The sequence below is a fragment of the Trichoplusia ni genome, chromosome 20 (genome assembly GCF_003590095.1).
Source record: "Trichoplusia ni isolate ovarian cell line Hi5 chromosome 20, tn1, whole genome shotgun sequence".
Taxonomy (NCBI): domain Eukaryota; kingdom Metazoa; phylum Arthropoda; class Insecta; order Lepidoptera; family Noctuidae; genus Trichoplusia; species Trichoplusia ni.
In genome coordinates, this window is record NC_039497.1 from 3,884,025 (window position 1) to 3,900,331 (window position 16,307).

General features: G+C 35.4%; 1 protein-coding gene across 5 annotated transcripts in view; it reads left to right on the forward strand.

Moving 5' to 3' along the window:
* Window positions 1–4,732: 4,732 nt before the first annotated feature.
* LOC113503686 (glucose transporter type 1) overlaps window positions 4,733–16,307 on the forward strand; it is a 65,146-nt gene continuing 53,571 nt past the window's right edge. For 2 of the 5 annotated variants that reach the window (XM_026885740.1, XM_026885743.1), the window contains exons 1-3: window positions 4,733–5,370; window positions 14,979–15,039; window positions 16,021–16,130. In XM_026885740.1, the coding sequence (XP_026741541.1) occupies window positions 16,073–16,130 (58 nt within the window). In that variant the 5' untranslated portion in view covers window positions 4,733–5,370; window positions 14,979–15,039; window positions 16,021–16,072. The remainder of the gene's footprint in view (window positions 5,371–14,978; window positions 15,040–16,020; window positions 16,131–16,307) is intronic. The other 3 variants (XM_026885742.1, XM_026885744.1, XM_026885745.1) reach the window with 3 other exon arrangements.

Here is a 16,307-nt window from a genome sequence, read left to right on the forward strand (position 1 = left end):
CTTCATTCCGGCTCATATCTCCCGTTGAAAGTCTGTATTCAATTTTAAACTCTATCTCTGCGGACATAAGTTTGAGACTCGCTTATCATGTACAGATAAGTGACGTGCGTGTGGTGGTCACTCGTTGTCGGGACCGCCGCCATTTTAAATGAGCAATGATAAATGGCGCGCTTCTGAATTTAAAAACTTGTCCTTTATATTTTGAAGTGTTATTTTTGAAACCGCTTTTTTTAAAAAGAATTGTACTGTTTTTTTAATTTGTTTTTTTTTTAACTGGCTTTGATGATTCTTTCTGACTTTTAGTTGTGTATTTAGAGTTTTATTTTGTTTCTCGAAGATGTTTGTTTAGCTAAACCTTAATGAATGTCAGTGTCTTACAATCTATACTTAATATTAATGAGGTGAAGAGTTTGGTTGCTTGTAGCGGTAATCTGAGAAACTTAAGTCAGATTTGGACAATTATTTCAGTGTTGGAGAGAGAGCCCATTTATTTAGTAAAGCTATAGAAATTATACTGTCAAGCTGTTATTAACAGGAGCAGAGGAGTAATGCTACCATATTACAAAAAACTGAAAGAAGAAGATGCGTGCAATTTAAAACTATTAATCCCTTTTTTTAATTTTACTCGATCCTGCACTCAAATGCATACGACACAAATCATTACACCGTTGAACCATCGTCCCATTTTCGTAATGACAGCCAAAAAAACGCAAGCTCCATTTTCCTGATTATTATTTAAATAAATTGTTACAAATGAAGTGAAATTATTGTCAACTTAAGCGCTCTTCACGATATTCTGTCATTAACGTTTTCTTACCAAATCCAATCAAAAACCAACCTTAATAACTATAACTTAAAGTCGATTATTGCATAACATTGACCCAACTAAGAACAACTGTCAATCAAAATACGACTTTGTTGTTGACACGTTAAGGTCCACTTTCGGTTCACACGGCCACCAATGACGTCAGGTTCTCAATTCGTATGTGATTGTCATTAACACGTTTTGCATACGATACGGCAGCCGGTTATCCGGTCGCCGTACGAGAGTATTCCGGGACTGAACCGGTTAGTTAACTTTTGATGGCTTATTTTAATATTTGATATTGAAAATGTAATAATTATGTTCGATAATTTCTGAAAAATTGAGAGTTTGTTTGTTTGCTTGAACGCGATAATCGCATGAACTACTGATCCGATTATGAAAAATTCTTTCAGTGGAGGACAATAAGATAATAGATGAATAGAAGCAGATAATAAAACTATACATTTCAATTCCTAACTTATCATTAAAGTTATATCGATAATATTGTGATGAAAATTACTCGTAGCTCAGTACTACGCCTACGAAGTCGCTACGAAATAACGTAGGCTAAACCTGCTACAAATGCTACGGCCAATTCTTGTAGTAAATCCATTGCTATTCTTTTGAAATGATCACATATTTTTTTAGAGTTAGAAACTTATTAATATATCATTTCGTTGTCCTTCTGTCTGTCTGTTTGTCCGATGAAAAAGTTATTCAGCTGATTGCACGGATAGCCGAGTGGTTGAGGTCACCACGACAAACCCACTGAGCGCGACGTGGCGTGGGTTCGATCCCCGCGCAGCACAAGCATTTGTGTGATCCACGAATGCTTATTCTGTGTCTGGGTGTCTTTGTACATAATTATGATTTCTTTATTAGTAAACCCCCGCGACACAAGGATTGAATTCCTTATGTGGGAGTAGTTTTCTTTAAAGAAAAAACGGTATTTTCTCGGAAGGTCGAATAAAGCAGAAAAAGAAAAACTTCTCTCGTGCTTGAATAGTTTTTACACATTTCTAGCGATTCTCTTACTTACATGAAATAAAGAGCAAAAATACCTTTTCACAGTAAATTAAAAATAACTATAAATTCCTTTATCTTCTATATTAATAGAGGGGACGTTTCAATTGAAACCAACCTTCAGAGCTTTGCTAGTGGAATTTTATACTTTACTAGCTGTTGCCCGCGACTTCGTCCCCGTGGGTAGAAGATATAAGTTATGAATTATACCTGCCCTGTTTTTTTTTCACATTTGCCATTGTATCTTAGCTCCTATTAGTTGCAGCGTGATGGTTTATAGCCTAAAGCCTTCCTCGATGAATGGTCTATTCAACACAAATATTTTTTCAATTTCCACCCGTAGTTGATGAGATTAGCGCGTTCAAACAAACAAACAAACTCTTCAGCTTTATATATTAGTATAGATTTGAAAAGTTCTTCCGCGAACTACAAAATAGAGAAACTTTAATTTTTTGCAATATTCGTAGTCGTCCAGGGAAGGTTTAAACAGTGATAAAATATGGAAAAGTTGCGCAAAACATAATTGTGCTTCAACAGTTAAGCGGTAGGCGAGTTAAATAAAGGCGATACAGTGATTTAAAATGTCGTGTGACGTCACTTACTAGTACGCTTTTTACTGGCTAGAGATGTTGTTAGCCAATACCAAATTGCCAAATCGTTACAATTTAATGATGGGATAAAATGAAAAATACGTAGTGAATATTTTTCGAAAATCTATTTTATATAAAACAGGTTTTCATTGTAGGATTTAATCAAATAACTCAAGTTTAATCTCCAACAATTTAGATATAACCTCAAAATATTGAAGCTCTATCTAAATATAGTTGCATAGCTTTAGAAGGAAATTCATTAAATTTGTTTGATGAAGAGATTTTGAAAGTCAAACTATCTACCTAACTCAATTAGCTTTCATCTCCAGACTTTGCTAACATTCGGCTTGCTCTGTTGACACAGCTCACAATGAGATTGATCTTATTAACCACTTCAAATTTATGTTAACGGTTCGAGCGAGTCCTGAGGCGCCGCTGCAACGGGGAACTTTGTTTGAAAATTGATTTTTCATGAAAGTATTAGAGTTTTCTTAAGTAATTATTTGAGGTTTGGTAGAAAAGGTTGGTCACCTACTTTTTACACATGAAAGAATGGACTTAATGTCTGAGGCATTCTCTAGCAGACAATTTTGGGGTGATGCAAAAATTGGCATTGGCAAAATGAGATGTAAAACTCTCGCACTAAGGAATTTAATACTTGTATCGCTTTTTTACAAACATTCTAGTCACATGTTATACACCCAGACTCAGGACAAGTATTTAAGGATAACACAAATGCGTGTCCTCCGCGGGATTGAAGTTCTGTGGGTTTGGCGTGGTGACCTCCCACTCGGCCGATTAATTTTTATGAATCCACCCGATTTCCGCCCGCATAGATGGGTAGATAGGATACCTATTATATTTATCAAAAAAATACTTCGCCTATTTTAATCTAAGATAATTAAACATTCCAATTGTGAAAGAATTTTCGAAATCAGTCCAGTAGTTTTTGATTTTATTCATTACATACGAGTCTTTTCTCTTTATAATATTAGTGTAGATTAGTTTTTCTTTAACCTATTTCTATTAAGCCCTCAATATCGCTTATCCGTATCATATTTACCGGTCCTTTCATACTCGGCCTTAATATTCCAAGTTCTCCCAGCGATGCATGCTACCCTAGTATTTGCCTAGTCTAAAAACTTGCGCGCTTAACTTTGATGTGGATCTTCTGAGTAAACTTTGTGACAAATTACTTTGTGAGTAATTACCGAGGTGGGTTTCTTGCTCCAAATTTATTAGTTTAAATTGAACAGGTGTATAAATGGTGTTATAAAAGTGATGACCCATGTTTCAAGCATAGGGAAATCGTATCGTGTATTCAGAGGCAGATAAGTCATATTAGAAAATGTTTGTATTAAAAAGCTACCAGTTATATTGACCGTTTTATCAAGCCTCTTCACTAAACTAATTTACTTTATTATTAATGTGAAAACTCTCACTTTGAACTATCACGTATCAAACGAGAAAAAAGAAACGGAAAAAATAAACTCTGTAATTCCAGTAGCGATAAGTTTAGACAGCAAATCCTCATTAATCCCTGCAACACTAGACTAATTCAACTCGAAAACTACAAAGAAATCGCGGCTAAGTCCACAAAAGTGTCACTAGATGTGAATCCAAAGTCCCAGCAAGCTTCAATGCAAGTCCGCTTTCATTTTCACTGAGCGCCCGTGAAATCGGTGGATGGAGGTTGAAGCTGTCTATTTGTTGATCTGGGCCACGCTCCCGCCTCTTACAAGTATTAAATAATAAAATAGAAATGTGCTGGAGGTCGGTCGAAGGTCGATGTTAGCTAAAAGCATTGGTAATACATTAAGAGGAAGCCTGCAAGGTTAAGGTCTCGCGACGAGGTGCAGCTGCATATAGAACTGTCGAGTTTTATGATGTGCGGAATCTGGTGGACTGTCAGATTGTTTTTATAGATGAATCGATTTGTCTACCGTGAGTATTAAATGTAATCAAATCGAAAATAATTCTACGGGAACATGAAATCGGTTATAAACGTGTGGTTCTTTCATCCATACATATGTACCTACAAACTTTCGTATTTTTAATATTAGTAGGATTTATTTAGGAATATTCTTAGACTAGCTGTTGCCCGCGACTTCGTCCCCGTGGGTAGAAGATATAAGTTATGATTTATACCTGCCCTGTTTTTTTTCACATTTTCCATTGTATCTATGCTCCTATTAGTCGCAGCGTGGTTTAAAGCCTTCCTCAATGAATGGTCTATTCAAGACAAAAATCATTTTTCAATTTGGATCAGTAGTTCCTGAGATTAGCGCGTTCAAACAAACAAACTCTTCAGCTGTATATATTAGTATAGATTTTTATATCTACTTCATTTTTTGTTTAGTAAAAGTGTAGAATTTCAGATTATCAGAAAACCGAACTCCATATGGTACTGAAATTTGAAAAAAAAAACGATATAATTAAAATAGCTTAAACATGCATTGAAGCATCAATCTCCCACACTCGACGCAAATAAGGCAACGATAAAAATATTGCTTTCGTCTCCATTCATCCTTTGAGGCAACATTAAAAAAGGAGTTCAAAAGGTCTTTCATATTTTTGTATGTCATTAAAAACACAGGCATCTGCATCAGAGCGCGGCCATAACGAGGCCGCAATGCATTTTGTTTGCTCCCTCCCGATTTTATTAAAAATCAAATGGTATTAAATTGTGTCGGTGCATGGCGCGGCGCGCATGCGCGGGCCCTGGCTCGAGACTCCAATTAGCAGCGCGCCTCGCATCTCGCCAGTCGCCAGTCGTCGCTCGTCGCCAGCCCCGCGCGGTCGCTCCCGGTGTCTCTCCCACCGCTCCCAGTAATATTATCCCGTGTTGTGTTCACACTTCACGCGCGAGATTTCACTTCGTTCCGTTCATCTCTGTGTGGTGAGTGATAATATTTCGTTCCGCTTCGTTTCGAGATTTCGAATTTGGAATTGGTATGTCTTTTGAATTTTATTGTGTATTTATTTCTTTTTTATAGATTTTTTTATTTAATGTGATTTATTGGGTTTTAATTATTTATATTATTTTTAATTTTAGATTTTTTTAATTCGAATAGAAATCAAAATTACATTACATTTTTTTTTCGCTGGCTACTTTGTAATTTCAAACAAACGTTATTTTAAAATTGCGAGTTCTTAGCGATTTGCGACATAATATCTGCTGTGCCGTGTTAATAAGGCGAATATTTCTACTTCACAAACAGTTTAATCAAAACCAGAGAACAAATTAATAAACCACAAAGAATATGCTTAAATATTATTTCGATAATTTCAATTATATTATTAACCAATTGTTTCGCAATAAAGCTGTAATCCTGTACGAATTTAAAACCGAGGTAGTTGAAACACGTTTTAATTAGCTTTAATTAAACCTTTAGCAGTTCAATCATTTTACCTTGCAGTGTTAAATATTTCTTTTTCACGAACACCGGGCTTAATGAGTGTGCAGCTTCAGGCCACACGTTACGCCAGCTTCAATAGCAACCAGTTGATACGAGTGATGGCTTAATTAAAGTAATACAACGCTCATATTCAATATTCCCGATAAGTCACAAATGAACAATACATTTCTCCGTAAAGATAACGTTCGAATCATTTTAAAATTAAAACCGCCGCAAGTGTATCAGCTCGACGTTTAAATATTCAATTCGTGTTTCGAATTCGGCGTTCGGAATTCAAAGTTTAAAATGTATAGAATAAGTATGGTCGCTCAAACTATGTATGTGTGCACAAATTGAGAGTTCCAAATAATCTGCATTGTTTACGTTGAACGCTCGCCGACTAATTAGAGAATCTAAATTTAGCGCGGGTAAATAATTGTCTAGGACCACAATTTGCTGCGTTGCCGGTGCAATATTGATTGCCGTTGGAAATTAGATGAAGTGTATTTAACTCGGCTAGCGGCCACTGGAAATTCGGTAGACCGCAGCGCGCGAAAGTATTTACTCGCAACGAATAAATTTAAATGGAGTTCAACTTGCTTTTGTTTTCGCCATCGAGTGAACCGACCGATCCAATAGAGATTTATAACGTGTGAAATACGTTGGATTTATTGCAAATTTTACGGTATTCAGGTACTTAGATTTGGGTTCATTAAAATTAGAATACTTTTTCGTTTCGTTTATATTCTGACAGTAAAAATTTCATTTTATTTTTGAGTTAGTTACAAGACTATTACCTAATGGTCCTTAAATGTTGTACCTACCTACGTATCTACACAAAATTGCAAAATTATTATTAAGGCAACGTGCGGACGTCGACGGATATTGTCAATATTCGCCGTGACGCTCGGGCGGCAATTGAATTCCGCTGCCCACAGTGCAAACCGCTCCTTACAAAAGCGGCTGAAAGAATTTGTCCGCGTGTACATTATTTTGAACAAGTACAAAAAAAAGTATGGTCATTTAAAGTGTCTGTAATTAATCATTTAAAGGTTAATTAACGCGTTCTTTTAGATTGCGGTACTGTTTTCTCTTGGAGGTTTTCAAATACGTTTTTAAATAAGACTTTGCAGTTGTAGAAAATAAATACTTACCGCGTTATACCTACCGGCTTCTATCACACTTTTATTATAAATGTGAGTGTGCTTGTTACCTGTTCACGCTCCAAAACGGGTGAACCGATTTCGATGAATTTTTGTATAGAGATAGATGACACCTTAAACCTTGAGACTAAAATAAAAAAATCTTATTTTTCATATTTTAGTATTAAGTATATTAACAAAAAAAAAACTCTTTTAAATTAAATATCCCCAAACAGTTTTTCGTTTGCTGTTTCAACATGATTTACTCCAATTTTTCCGCTTATTTAAACCTAATTAATTTAAAAGCGTGTTTATTATACATTTAAGAGAAATTGTTTACGTAACGTTTATATTAAATATTAAATATCGTAGGTATATGAAAACATGGACTATTGCAATTGAACCACAGTCGCTTGTTTATTTTGTACTGGTGAAATATGTTATTGTTTAAATAGCATGTTTTGCATATTCCATGGCTGTATGATATTGGAAATACAACGTTGTTTATTGATCCGAGTACTCGAAGTTTATTTTGTTATACATGTTGTTTCGTGACGCCACGGAGTATGCTCGTGTTTTTAGACCGGTTCGAAAAAAGAGGAAGCATATATATAATGTTATATGTCTTCAATTTAAAAAAGTTATCACTAAAAATCATTTGAATCCAATTGTATGAAAAAAATAGATACCATTAGGGACTCCACTCCACCAACTACCTTACAAATTCACAACAATTATTATTATTACCCAATCCTATAATTTGTATAAAAATATTAAAAAAAAAAACCATAAAATTTCCAAAACATCCCTCGTGTAAATTAAAACTATATTATTCTCAGTGGGCAACAATTCACAAATGTTGCCACATAAAAAAATAAGAACGCTAAGTGCATTCCGCACAACGCTTACAGAACGTGGCTGATGTGGGAGTATCATGTGATATTATTAACATTTAATTACGGCGCGCGACACAGCGTTAACTAATTTTTGATTAGTACGAGCGCGAACTAGTTAATTTAGCGGTAACTTGATACGTTGGAGCGAAAGCAAATTGATTTTCAATTAATATTTTACTGAATATCCATGTATAGTCTTCATTAGGGGACTGGGGAGTCTGTTGCGCCGTTTCTCCTCTCACAGCAAACGCACATAAAAAGCGGTGAAGGGTCGGCGAAACTAGGTGCTGTCCAATGTAATCTAACCTTCAAAAAGTGCTACTTAGTAGCCCAATTTGAATAAATTACTAAATTAATTTATTTTATGGTAACGGTAAGTTTTCCTTCTGGTTTCCCGAGGGCATCATCATTATTCCCTAGCCCCTTATTCCAATTAGTATTTGAAGTCGGCGCAACATGTCTTCTTCTTCCATACCTTTCTATATGACGTCATCTCACATGCTAATGCCTCTATCTATCAGTTCAGTCTACGCAGGTCCAATGCTGGACATAGGCCTCCCCCAAGTTGTACCAGAACGCCAGGTCTTCCGCTTTCCACATACAGTTGCACCTTGTTTGCCAGCGGTCCATCGGGCTCGGGGCTACTGCCTTTCCGATTCGTGATCTCCACTTCAGGACTCATTTGCTCCAAAAGCCATCATGTTGTGGAATTACCAACGTTTTTTTATTACACACTTGTTTGTTTGTCGTTCCGGTTGGATTTTTGCAACTCAATTGTAAAGCACTTCCCGATAAGCTAGCAAGCTGAAATTTTTAGGGTAGCTTCAAAGCCGATGTCAATGCAATTTAAAACTATAAAAACGGTTAGATTTTGATGAAATTATAATGGAGTGACACTTAAAATATGGGTTTTTGGATTTTTTAAATCTATAAATTTATCTGTATGAATATCATATATCTATCATATATCCACAACTACATTTTTAGGATTTCTCGAAATTGAATATGGTTAAAGCACCCTAACAGTTATTCTCAAAATAAAAATGGCGGGAATAATAACGCACTAGTTTTTTCCATTCTCTGAAAGAATCGCAACACATAAGTTTAATTCTTACCTATGAATTTCTATAACAAGGTTTGTCTAGAACTGCAATCGCATTATGAACGTTAGACAGAATTTCTCGGTACCATTGCGAGTCTATTTACAATATTCTAATATTCCTTTGTTTGTGTTCTGTTGAATTCGCCCACGCTCAGATTCCGAGCTTGTCAAACTATATGCTGCGTATCAGGATTATCGATAATATTCATACGTCGTTATGTTGTATGCAGAAGTCGGTCTGTCTGTCTGTTGTGCACCCACACAGCGGGTTTAGCAGCTTGTGGAAATGTCACAGGGTAATCCGAGGAATATTATAAACGCGAGAGTTTGTATGTATGGATGTATGGATGTTTGTACCTCACATGATGTACATAGATAGTTTATAACCAGGATTAACACATAGGATGGATTTTATCAGCTAGTCAACATAATATTAAGAAGTCGTAGGCTTTAAAAACGGCTTTTCTTGCTAGTTGACCGCAAAACTAGAGATAAAATCCATTTCTCATTTAAATGGTTGAGGACTATGAAACATTAAATGTTCTGTCAAACGTCATACCTTCGAAACCAAACGCAATGAAATGAAAAACGTGAAAGCAAAAAAACGCATTCTTTTTTTCAAATTTCAAACACGGAATATTCCACAAAACGTTACAACTAGCGGCGTGAACAATCAAATATTTGAGTCCAACACGTCGGTCGGTCGACGTGCGACGGTGTCTCTCAATAATTTAGTTCAATCAAATCTTTTTTGACATATTCCAATTTTATTCGTGCACAAATATTTCACGTGCCAATAAAGATGGCCGCCGAAACAAGACTAATTAATAATCCCACTTGAATAAATTCGAAAAGAGAATTCCAATTTTGGAACGTTCGAATTTTTAAAAATAAATTTCAAGTTGTAAGCTTATTAGATCAGGCTTTGGGTATTAATACAATATTCCATTTTACTTTTTCATTATATTCACGGTTTGCGCGCGTGTAGTCGGCGTATCGTTTTCGCATTGTTAGCCGGCCCTTGTGTAAAACGCAGTGGCATTAATCTGCAAAATTTCACAGGAGTTTTTATTGCGAAAGGGAATTATGTGAATACGATTGATGCGGAATTAAGCGCTATTGTCTTTCCAGCGTTTTATTGCGGCGGTTTGTAGTTGTGTGTGTTTTTTAAATTAAATTTTAGTATGACGTCGAGTGGTCACTTAACATGGAATTTGTGAAGTGACTTTTGAATAAATGTTAAAAACTGTAGAAATCACTTAATTGTCGAATTGAAGATATTTGTAGGAAAATCTTTTCGATGTATAAAATGTACCTTCGCTTGTTTGCAACAATTTTCCCTTATTTTACCTAAAAACCATAAAGTCAAGTTTTTTCAGTAACATAAAAACTGAAGTTGACATTACAAATTAAACAGCATTTCTATTTTAAATCTTAAAATTAAAATAATATTCATACGTTTTGATGTGGTTATTAAATGTTATAAATAAACTCTATAAATAATTTTAAATTGCATGGGCTCGGTATCGCTTTCCGAACGTAACGTGGGTTGAGGGTTGAGTGACAATCGGTTCTGTAGTAGCGCCCACACGGCCTACACAAATATGCATTCGGGAAAATATCATAATTAAATTGACGTTTAAATTGCTCCGTCCATTTAAGCAATTTAAAACTCTATTTTTAGACGCAAAAGGTAGGTTTTCGTTAATTGATGCAGCTATTGTTGTGACGTTTATTTTCGGAACGCAATTTGATTCGAAAAGAGGTTTACACCGCTTTTCGATTGCAACCGCTTTTTGATTTTAAAATAGGAATCATGGTATTAAAGCGATTTAAAATACCAACATTATTATTTAAATGTATTGTTCAGTTGTCTACATGATTTATGTCGTAATTGACCGTGCACATTGACAATTTAATTTAATAAGGAGAAAATTGATTTAGTTCTATTATTATTAAATTGAAGATAATAATTACGCATCGTAAATCGTTTCTAGCCTTTTAAAGCACTGATGTAATTTCATACTTAAATTTATTGAACTAGTACATAAATGAGATTGCTATTTTTTTTTATCGGTGTCAATATGTAAGTGTGTTTTTTTCTCATGAATAAAATTTGACTGCCTCAGCCTGACATATATCATAGATATTATAAAATGGATGTCAGTCAATACAAGCTAACAATTTTTTCTTCTTAAAAAATAAGTTTCCTGCATTAAGGAATTAATACATCATCCTGACACGAGACAAGCATTCGTCTATCACAAAAATTCATATCCCTCGCGGGGATCGAACTCGCGACACGTCGCGCTAATTTCTTGACGTAGCGACGACACCCACTCGACTCCGACCACAAGCACACATCCTAGCCCAGATTCCATCTGCCCTAGATCTACATCAGCAATGATTAGCTAATTGTTCCGAGTATTCGACACATGATAGCCACTGTATTGTACCATTCTCCAAGTACATGACTGACATAGCACACACGTCTTGGCCTCAGTTTAATACCGTAACTGAACAGTCAAAGGAACTAAGATAATGTTATGTGGCCCAAGTAGGTATGTTCTGATGGTCAATGTAATATATGCTTCGGAAATTAGTATTGAAAAGAGTTGTATACAAGCTGATTTTTTTTCCACAACTTTCGCACAACGCCATCTAGTGGCAAACTAAGCAAACCTTGTATTAAGAGTACTAGACGACTGATAAACATCTAAATACATAAATATTGTAGATAATTTACACCCAGACTAAGAAAAAATTGTTGTGCTCATCACACAAACATTTGTCCTTGGTGGGGATCGAACCTTAGAACATCGGTCACTTACCGTCTAGACCAACAGGCCAGTCATATAGTGTTATTTGACAAATCAATCTTTATTTCTCATAGATACATTCTATCTATCTATCTATACATTGCCACATACTAGCTGGTATCAGCGGGTCCACCGAAAATAATCATGAGATCACTCAATCAGAGTAAAAACTATCCTATGTGTTGATCCAGTTTATAAACTATAATTTTATCAAATTTCGTCCAAATCCGTTCATTGGTTTTGCGTGAACGAGTAACAAACATCTTTCTATACAAACTTTCACGTTTTTAATATTAGTATCTAGTATTTTTTAATAAATCTCTTTTTCCATTTTCTTTTATCGCCTCGGAATGTGATGTCGCCTTTTACAACTGCAATAATAATACATTAAGACAATATGTTTGAAAGCCTCCAGAGAGACGCCATCTTGGGATCAGTATTATTTAAAAAAAAAATATAGTCACCACAAAAAATAATATTAAATATTTAATATAATATCCTCTTTGTTGAAATAAAGAACTCGTAATATTTCATAATTAACCAAAAGTAGATCATGCATTCGAAATGTGAATTATATTTTCCGAATCCCCATTAACGCCAGCCGAGAGAATACAAAATGGCCGTCGCATTAAAAGAGACAAAATAAATGCTAAAAAGCTTTTGGAACGTATCCGTATCGTATCAATAATAGTATCCGAGTGCACATTTTTAAATCCCGTATTTTTTTACTATTTTATTACCTGTTTCGTCGTACCTGCAGTTTGCATTTGCCGTCGCTTTGAAATAAAAAGTCGTAAGAAGCTTACGCTATAAAAAGCAGCTAAATGATGAAAGCAATCGTAGGTAAAATGGCAATACCAGGCTTTGACTTAAATAAACAGAAATATGCAATGCCATCGGCTTACATACCTTTTCAGGAGCAACGAAGCAAAATATTTATAAAGAGTTCTCATCCTTTCACCTGTAACAAGAGATTCCATTCCTTTCTCAGTGAATGTGAAGCCTGCAGTGTTTGTCATACATCGCTTTGTTAAACCAGCGTTCGGAGAATTCCGTGCTTTCGACGCAGCAATGTATAGAGTATCGGATTAAGCAACAAGACACGTCCAGGTCGGTCGAGTATCGTGGAATCGGATTAGCGATGTGTGTGTGTGTGTGTGTGTGAGTATTGGATGTAAGCTGTTATGGATTACATTTCAAAACGCTTGGTATATAAAAAAAATATCGACTGTTAATACTTTTTGCGATTTATAAAAAGCGTTCTCGTGTTCAATATGGACGGTGACAATTTTTTATAACCTGTCTTTCTGTACTCTTCCAGATTATTTATTTCATTTGCTGACTTCTATAAGGCACTTCGATTGTCTGGAACGTAAAGAGAATCGATTAGGCTTATCGATATGAATTAATCGAGAGAACTCTATAATCGATTCCCTTCGAATTTCAGTTTAAAAATAACATTTCTTTAACACAAATTTGTATACTACGGACAGTTTTACAAATAATGCTATCTTCACTCGTTCTTATAAGAAAATTAGTTTAAACAATTGCGCACAGTACAGCTTGCTGTGTGCTTAAGACCTATTTAGACAATCTTGTCAAAGGTCTTGGTTATAGTGTTTCCAAAGCCTTGATCGACTAGCTGGCCTTTATTAAGCACACGTGTTACCGCAGGCCAGAGCGGCCTGTATTATAGTACGCCATTTGTGATAGTACACAATATTTGGCTATTCATTATAAAATACAGTTTTACTTTTAACTGATAATTTTGCGTAAGAACTTACTAAAGTTTTTGAAGATCGCTTTCCCGTTTGCTCTTAACGAAACTTATAAATAAAACATATTTTTTCCTTATAAAGGAGCAATACTTTAATAATTTAATTAATACGTGATTTTTTAGTCGTCTTACAAAAGCAGCCCAGTTCATGTTTCCAATGACTAGAACACGTTCATGATAAAAAAATAAGTATTTATGAGATTTGAATAAATTTAAAATGCAATTTTTATTCAATATTATGATGCATTTCGTAGTTTTTTAGAAACACAGCTCTGTTGCGAGCGCGGTCCGAGCCTTGTAACTTGAGGGGTGCGGGCGGCGGCGTTTTTATAATTTTTAAGAGTATTTTCAGATTTCTCTTGTTTAATTTTTCTTCGTACTTATGGTCTTAGTTGATGATAAAAAAATAATAATCGCGATAAGGGGTATTTTGCGTCGGATACATGAACTGGGCTCCTTTTGTAAGACGACTAAAAAATCACCGTGTATACACTAAGGAATTTAATTCTTGTAATGCGAGAGGCTTTTCAAGCAAACAACTCACATGCACAAGAAACTTACAGCATAAGCGTTCGTGGATCGCACAGATGCTTGTCCTACGCGGGGCTCGAACCCGCGACACTTCACCGTGAGTTTATCGAAGGCCTTGCCTTTTAAAAGCTACAACTTTTTCTATACTTTTACATTCATAAAATTTTTCTTTAATTAGCTGATGTGACATTGACATTTAATAATCACTTATTATTGAAAATAGCTATTTCTTTCACATTAGAACATTGATATTTATTGCTAATTTCGCCTATATTAGAGTCTATATTTATCTCTCTCTTTTCTCTCTCTCTATTTATCTGTCCTTTTCTGAAGCTATAGCTATTAGGGACCGAAAGTTCGCCGCCTCTTTAAGTAATTGCTGCAACTGTTATAATAATATCCCACAACTTTCATACAACGCCATCTAGTGGCAAACGAAGCTAAGCTTGTATTATGAGTATGAGACAACTGATATAGAAACTTACTCTCATATATTCCTAAAAACATTCGCAATAAATCTCACGCAGACACAGAACAAATGATCTTGCTCATCACACATTTTTCCTGAGTGGGAATCGAACCCAGGTCTTCTTCAGCCGCTACATAGTAACTTAGAGTAAAAAGTCTTTTGGTCATAATTTCAAAACTCTTTGCTTGCATTAGTCTAATCTCCATAACGGCTGTACCTGTTTTGATGTTAATTTCAGGCATCACTTCGATTGTTCCAACCGCTGTGCTGTTAATCTGCACTCGCGAATCTCTTAAACGCCTGTAGCGAATTTGATGAAATTTTTGCTTTAGCAATTGTATTATGACTATGTGTTATCATTTTAATGTTGTGTTATTAATATATTATTATGACAAATTAATTAATGATTGTTTCGCTTTGTTTCAGGCACAATGTCGCCGATTAGACTGCCATCAGTCCTAGTCAAATGACAATAACTAGAATAAAGGTAAATAGTAATAATTAGTTATTAGTACATAGCCTAGAGATGATAATACGATATTCATCGGCCTAGCCTTTTCCCAACTATGTTGGGGTCGGCTTCCAATCTAACCGGATTCAGCTAAGTACCAGTGTTTTACAAGGAGTGACTGCCTATCTGACCTCCTCAACCCAGTTACCTGGGCAACACGATACCCCTTGGTTAGACTGGCTGTCAGACTTTTTCAAGCTTCTGACTACCTGTAACGACTGTCAAAGATGTATGAATAACAGCCGGGACCCACAATTTAACGTGCCTTCCGAAACATGGAGGAACTCGTCATGACAAAGATGGTCACCCATCTACGGACCATCGCGCCAAGTGTATCGTCCTGTGATCGATTCACTTATGCAGTTATGGCTTAGCCACGATATTATGAGAAAAAAAATATTTTATTACAATCCAGAGTTAAAAAAAATTGCTTCGTTTTTAAATGAACTATTAGAAAATATTTCAATGTATTGCTCTGCTTATTGTAGTTTAGTTACACCCTTCAAATCATTTGTGAGGTCCTCCTTGCGAACTTTTCGACAAAGTTTTTAAACGCACATGAATTTAAAACAAGACTGGTGTTTGTCATTAATTGACCTGTGACTTTTGACTTCTCAGTCCTACAGTCCTATAAATAATCACTGTGAACTATTTTCATATACCTAGTGAAAGACCTCTTTTAGTATTTTAGACTCAAGACTAGGTGAAACATCTAAAAAAATAAAAAGGAATAATTCACTGAAAAAATCAAACCTCAGACGCAGATTCAAACCTGGGACTCCTGGCTGTAAGCGGCAGTCGCTGTCCGTAAGCTACAGACATCTCTAACCAAGAATTTAAACGGGCATTTTCTAATTCTCCAAAATTTCTAAAGTCGCATTATCATCTCTACCGCTCTCCAAATACTAACAGAACCTTTTTATTCTATGATATTATGTATATTTATTTATTTTGTAGTAACTACTACGATTTAATAAGCGGAGAGAACAGCTCGGGATCAGACATAAGGATGCATAGTTGTCAGATTGTGACGTCTGTCGAGTTGACACAAACGTCTGCCAGCGCAAGTAATTTGTGAATTATCATTACTTTATCAAGACTATCTTTAGATAGTAGGTTTTTTCTTCGATTTAACCAGGATAATTGTAGGTTCTATCTAAATGTTGTAGGAGAGAATTCAAAAAGACCGCTGTCTTGAATAAACGCCGGCGGACGAGTAAAGCTTGAGATATGCTTACTGTATG